This window comes from Nylanderia fulva, unplaced genomic scaffold (assembly GCF_048542155.1).
Source record: "Nylanderia fulva isolate GAGA-0341 unplaced genomic scaffold, ASM4854215v1 Scaffold849, whole genome shotgun sequence".
NCBI classification, from domain to species: domain Eukaryota; kingdom Metazoa; phylum Arthropoda; class Insecta; order Hymenoptera; family Formicidae; genus Nylanderia; species Nylanderia fulva.
Window position 1 is genome coordinate 10,324 of NW_028190971.1, and position 7,009 is coordinate 17,332.

At 44.8% G+C, this 7,009-nt stretch overlaps 1 protein-coding gene across 2 annotated transcripts; it reads right to left on the reverse strand.

The window, feature by feature from the left end:
- Window positions 1-3,603: 3,603 nt before the first annotated feature.
- On the reverse strand, window positions 3,604-6,215 carry LOC146719819 (uncharacterized). 2 transcript variants are annotated; one of them, XM_085489470.1, is made up of 2 exons: window positions 4,079-6,215; window positions 3,604-3,723 (listed from the first exon to the last, which is right to left on the reverse strand). In XM_085489470.1, the coding sequence occupies exons 1-2, from the start codon at window positions 5,839-5,841 to the stop codon at window positions 3,720-3,722; spliced, it is 1,767 nt and encodes a 588-aa protein (XP_085345596.1). In that variant the 5' UTR covers window positions 5,842-6,215; the 3' UTR covers window positions 3,604-3,719. The 2 variants fall into 2 exon arrangements, with proteins under 2 accessions (XP_085345596.1, XP_085345597.1); XM_085489471.1 differs by lacking the exon at window positions 3,604-3,723 and having other exon boundaries at window positions 4,075-6,215.
- Window positions 6,216-7,009: the final 794 nt, after the last annotated feature.

Sequence of the window (7,009 nt, forward strand, 5' to 3'; positions counted from 1 at the left end):
CGGGGGCCCTTTTCTGGGGAAATTGGGAGGGAAAACCCAGTACTAGATGGTTCGTTTAGTCTTCGCCCTATACCCAGTTCCGACGATCGATTTGCACGTCGAATCGCTACGGACCTCCATCAGGGTTTCCCTGACTTCGTCCTGACCAGGCATAGTTTACCATTTTTCGGTCTCAACGGTACGCTCGGGGCGCCTCTTCTCGCGATTAGAACGAGACGCCCGGGAGTGCGAGGCCGCATCGCGACGCGGCCTATCCCCCCTAAGTCGACGGCCAGGGCCGACCTTCACTTCATTACGCCTTTAGGTCTCGCGACAAGTCCCAATAAACTCCCCGTACATGTTAGACCCCTTTGTCCGTTTTTCCCAAGACGGGTCCTAAGAGTACCTAAAGCCAGTAGCGGTCCGCCGACCGGTATCGGTCTCCCGCGAGACCGCGGGAGACGTTCGCGGGCCGTCGAAGGTGTACCGTATTGTAACCAACAGCGGGCCAGGACCGGGGGACGGCGCGAAGTCCGTAACCTCCGAGTACCGTGGGGGCGCGCTTGCGACGGTCTCGACGCACCGTGAATAGTGGGGCCCTGATACCTGCGCGTACCGCCGAGCAGCCGGCCGGGCGACCGAGGTTGTCGCGTGCCGTTTTACCGGCGACGCGACAGACACCGCACCCGGGCCGTTAGACCGACACCCAGCGGGGTCGCGACGTTCTACTTGGGGAGAAGTGAAACGACGACGAGCGCCGGACATCCGCACGGTAGCGTGCCCGCGCGCGAGCCGCAAGGACTCCGCGGGACATCGCCGACCGACGCGAAGCCAGCGCCGCTGACGATTGATTCCCCGTTCGATCTTTTGGGTTTCTTAGGTTACCCTTGAACGGTTTCACGTACTTGAACTCTCTCTTCAAAGTCTTTTCAACTTTCCCTCACGGTACTTGTTCGCTATGGGTCTCGTGGTCGTATTTAGCCTTAATGGATTTTACCACCCATTAGAGCTGCACTCTCAAGCAACCCCGACTCTAAGGAGAGATCCTCCCGAGACGGCACCGGTCGCTACGGGCCTGGCACCCTCTAGGGGTAGTGGCCCTATTCAAGATGGACTTGGAACGCGACCGCACCTCGGGATAAGCGGATCCTCCCAAAACCACATTTCCCTGCGGCGGAACCGGGATTCGGTGCTGGGCTCTTTCCTGTTCGGTCGCCGCCTACTAAGGAAATCCTAGTTAGTTTCTTTTCCTCCGCTTAATAATATGCTTAAATTCAGCGGGTAATCTCGCCTGCTCTGAGGTCGTCGCCCTAGTGAGTTTTCGTAGCCCTTTGCCTCCTCCGCGTCGCTCATCGTCGTCTCTCCTCTATAATCTATATTATAGAGAGTGAGAGAAGAGAGCGTCGAACGAGAATCCGCAGCGGCAGCACACCACACGAAATACGCTAGAAGCAAATCGCCGGGCGCTAACCGCACACACACGCTGTTGGTGTTAATGGATACGATATATCGCGGGTTCGAGATCTCGCTCTCCCTCTCTTTTATATACGAAATTCGGGCGGAATCGATTCGCAGATAACACGACGCGGCGCGCCGGTCCCCTTTTTCGCTTGACGAAAATTTTGTGGACTTGGACCGGCGGTCGGGGCCTTCGCGATTCAAACCCTCTCCTTAAAGAGTAAAGGATTACGAATGCTCTCCTCCGCTTTTTTGGGCCAAAGTTTAGGGGTACTAAAACGACCCTCAGCCATGCGGGTGGGAATTGTCCCCGTGGACCGAATGTGCGTTCAAAATGTCGATTTTTCAGTGGCCCCTCATTCACAAGTTGACCCAATTCGCTGCTTTTAAATCGCCCCAGAGCCTGATCCACCGTTCAGGTAATCGTTCGAAATTTTTGCGGTTCGCGAAAAAAACCGCTTCCGTTCAACCTCGTGCTCTTTCTCTCGACAGAGAGAGAGAATAAACGTGGTGGCTCTTCGAAACAGCCTGTCCCGCGCGCCAGGGGCGCGCGGGCGCGCCCCTCCCCCAGGGGGAAGGCTCGGCCCCAAAATAGATTCGTGTTTCTCGTTCGGAGCGTCCTCCCGCCACGGGAACTGGGAACTTTTGAAAAAACCGTCGGACCGACACAGTTTGACAGTTGGTCGAAATATTTTAAACGATCCCTTCTCCGCGCGATTCACCCTGACGCTAGATCGACGATGGCGATGCTTAGACGTCGAGGACTGTTCTGTCTGGTTCGTACGCGTTTAACCGCACACGACCAGCAAAAAGATTTCGCTACGGCGTACAAAGCGAGCGGGAAGAAGCAACTCTTCCCGCAAACTCGTATCCGTGGAGTAGATGCTCGGTAAGCGCGACGATTCCGCTGCTGCGTACGAAACGAGAGGGAACCGCGCGGCCAACACACTAGAGGCGTGCGCGCGCCACATAAGAGCCATTCGGTCTTTGCGACACCGACTCGTGGCAAATGCTGTGCTCGTAATAAATAAGTGTGCGTTAATTTTGCGCGCGTTCGGCGACGAACGAGAAGAGCCGCACCGTAATCCCCGGCGAAGAGGAATACGAGACGACGCGAGAGTTATATATGTATGTAACCCCGTATCCTACTACCTATTAGCGAATTGAATAACGCTAATTCCTCAGTACACATTAGAATATTATATCCTGTCAGAAGGTAAATTCGCAAATCATCTCAGAGCGTTTAGTAAAGTGAACGTAGCATTAGCCTATTAAGACCAGGACCTGAGAACCCGGAATAACCGGATGTATACCTACCTCTCTATTCTTTTATGCTTTTAATACCTTGCACTTTCCAATAATTGCGAATTACTTTACCACACCGACTGACAGTGATCTTGCATATTGATATTTAAATTTATTTGACAAGTGTACTCCACCTTACCCTATTTGCTACTATTAAAACCATACCCTGTCATAAGGTAAATTCGTTACTACGATTCTGAGATGCACGTTCTGTAAAGTGAACGTCGCATTAACCTTCGGGGACCGGAATCCACGGGCAACCGTACATTTCTTCACCCTTCCCTGCTTACTCTCTCTCTGCTTTACAAACCTAACGAATTACTTTACCAAACCAAATGACAGTGGTCTTAATGATTATTAAAAATAATTAATTCACAATCTACAATTCAATCATTGATGCTTGAAGCTACACGTATTAATACTCTTAATATAGATATTAATACTTATATTCAAACCTCTATTCCTAACTCCTCTATACCCATTAGAGTTATATCCTGTCAGAAGGTAAATTCGCAAATCATCTCAGAGATGCACGTTTAGTAAAGTGAACGTAGCATTAGCCTATTAAGACCAGGACCTGAGAACCCGGAATAACCGGATGTACACCTACCTCTCTATTCTTTTATGCTTTTAATACCCTGCATGTTCCAATAATTGCGAATTACTTTACCATACCAACTGACAGCGATTTTGATATTCATTGACAATTTGTTACTTCAAAGTCTAAGATTTATTTATTCATTAAGGGGAGATATACACCTAGGAGCCGGAAAAAAAGGTCATCTTTGTGAATTTTTTTAAGGAAAACTATTTGAAATTTCGGATTGGGGGTTTTTCTATCTAAAAGTATACACATTCAGGAATATGTCCAATTTTTTTTATTAAAAAAAATCAAAAATTGACGAGGTTGTGGTATAATCTTTGGAGCGCCGTAAGAAAATCCGGGTAAACGGTACCCACTGGCGTTTCTTCAAAAATCATCTGAAACAAAAAAACCAAAAAGATTATTAAATTAGATACTATAATCTAGTACTTGTCATAGCCGATTTTGAAAATATCGATTTATGACAAAATGGCGGACGTTTGAACATAACATAGCGATTTTTCGACCAAAAATTAGTTATTATTTTGCCTATAAAACAAAAACTAAGCAACGAAAAAAAAAAATCCTATGACAAGTACTAGATAATGATGTATAGAATAACCACAAAAAAATTCAAGGCAATCGGTTCATTGGTTTTCGAGAAATTTTGGGTACCGATTTGAAAAACGTGGTTTTGAGAAAAACGCGTTTGAAAATTTGGGAATGAATAAATCATTAAATTTGTCAACTTACATGGAATCATCGATACCAGGCCCATAGTGTAAGTCTTCTACGGTCGACGGAATGTTCATATTTTCTAAATTTTGTTGTCGGCGCCGTATTCGACCTTCTTTAGTCTGTTCTTGCGCTTGCAGCTCGGCTTTCGCTATGCGAGTTTCGTCTTCTTGCGCAGCGTACAAGTGCGCGCCCGATCCGACTGATATTCCTAATACGTTCATAATTTCTAACAATGACGTGACACCATTGTTGAACGTGCATGTTGCAAGAAATGCAGCAATGTTAACAATTTTTGCCCCGCTGTGCATCGTTTTTGGAGCTATCTTCCAAATAAGTTGGTTGAAGCTCTCATTGCTGTTTTGTGTGTATCCGCCAACACAGCGTTCCAACAATTTGTCATTGCTGAGGTCTTCGTAAATTGGTTTGATGGGATCTAACACCGTTTTTGGCAATGCTGAATAATCGTGACGGAAATTCCTCAGTTCTCCTTTAGCTTTCGCTTGTTGCCACTTGCACCACGATTCCGGGCCTTCGGGACAAAAATGATGTTCAGGCTTGCTGTCTGTTGAGCCGTAATGGTAGAATGTTGCCCATATCGCTTTTTTCATGTCATCCTTGGAGTTACTGTTTCTTCGAATGGCTAAGCCATAGTAAATGCTCAGTTTGTCTATAAACTTTGCCGTCAATTTGTTTTTGCCGCCGATTCCAGGATTTTTTTTCTTGCATTCGCGAAGACGGGTTCCCATTCGCTTTTGAACGTGTCCCACGCATTCTTTTTTTATAATCTCAATCTCATCACCATACGGTTTCGCATTCACTAATCCCGTGTACGTCTTAGAGTCGCCATCCCCGACGTAATTAATGTACATAACTCCATGCTTTTCGACAGATCTTGAAAATAATTCCTTCATGGCGTCTACTTCCATTTTGCCTGCCGATCCGACATGATTCGCCTGGCAATTTTCTTCGTGATTAGATTTCCATTCCTGATATTGCTCGGTATTGACGTGTTTATTCCAATAGTTGCATTCAACACAATAAGCAGACTTTACAATGAAATCAACGACTTTTCCTGTCAAGTGACCAATGAGAACCGCAACTCCATATAATGAGGTAAAACCACGTTTTCGCCACGTACCATCTCCTGAAATGGTCAGTTTTTTGATATCATCACTCGAATTTTGTTTTATTATTTCCTGTTGTTCTTCTCTTACAGCTTGTTTTAACACCAATTGAACAATACTTGAAGCAGCAGAATGAATGTTCTCAATTATCATATCATACGTCGTTTGTTGAACCGGAGGCGGTAAATCCATGAGGCCACAAAATTTCATAGCTCCACGCAAACCAATCCCCAATAAACGCATAACAAAAAAGAATCGTGTATTTATTTCGTAAGCAGTCTTGATGTACGGGCACGAAGGAATAAAAGTCGGTTTGCACGATGAACACGAAACTACAATTTTAAAACCGAGTCCTCGAGTGCTTTCTATTGAGAATCGAACATCACTATCACACTTTTTGCATTTTACACATTCCGATAAGGCAGAAAACACTGCCAGAAAATTCAAAATTCGATACCCGATGTTTGGATCTTCTGGTGCGGATGTCTCACGATCAGTCTTCAATTTTTTGGCACTGGAACTAATATTCTCGTCGGAAAGTTCTACTTTTTCGGCAGTATTTCGATTTTTGGGCGGTATCTTCTTCTTGCTTCGATCTTTGCGAAAAGATCCGGATTGATGAGCTTCCCGAGAACCTTTATATCTGTTATCCATTTTCCTCAGAATATGTATTCACAGACGAAAACTCACTGTAACGCACAGTTGCACGAACGGCAAGTTACTGACGAAACGCGTCCAATTTCCGGCAAAGAATAACGGTCGTGTGATATTTGCGTTATACCTGGACCCGACCACGCTCGAAAACACAATAGAATCGTAAAACAGGTCTAGACACGCTCTCTTCGAAGGGTCGCTGCCTCTCGGCTCGGCCGCAAAACAGGCGGTACGGCGCGCTCTCGGAGACGGTTTACTCTCTCGGCTGTAACTTCGTTATTTATCGAGATATTGACTTGCAATTTTAACCAGATATTCTTGAGACCTCAAGCATCAAGAAAATGCAAAAAAAAAAAATCGATTTTTTCGACCATGCTAGGTGTATATCTCCCCTTAAGAATTACTATTTCAAGGTTTAAGATTTAATTATTAACGATTGAAACATCAAGTATTAATATTCTCAACGCAGATATTAATACTCCTATTCAAATCCTTCCTTTTATCCACGTTATTACAAATCCTCATTTAATACAGGTTTATTATAATAATTACTGACATAAGGTTAATTTATTAATAGGTGAAGGGCTTTCTCGCATAAGATTAACCTTTCATCTTTGTTCGCTCTCATTAACGAGTAAATCACGCTACAAACGTGAGTCATATTCAATTATTTCAAATAATAGAACAATCTATCTTACGATTTATTCATGTAAATTTATTTAACCGTTAGATGGTCTCTCCTTTCCGACGAAGGAATCAGATCGATCGAAACAACCAGCACCTTCACAGACTACGCGAACGTAGATCTCGAAGACCTCTAAATCTAAACGTTCAAATTTATCCAACGCGAATAATCATACAACCTCCCTCTCCAGACACTTATTCGCCAGTTAATAATATTCCTCCATACATTGACTATTCTCACCCTCAATTTCCTGAACAGTCTCATTCAGAATCAAATACTTACTTAATCGATCCAAATCATCAAATTTTAACTGACCCTGATTATTACGTCCATGAGCAAACTCAACAATTAGCATCTCCGGAATACGATCCATTTTTACAACCCAATTCTAATATTTTCGACGAGGACACCGTGGTACTCGCTCCCGACGACGTCAATAATTTCATCCCAGAAGGAGCACAGAATAATTTTAGCTCTTTTATA

What these genes read in the sequence shown, in the direction of transcription:
- LOC146719819 (XM_085489470.1), bottom strand. Translation starts at nt 5,841, where the DNA reads ATGGATAACAGATATAAAGGTTCTCGGGAAGCTCATCAATCCGGATCT.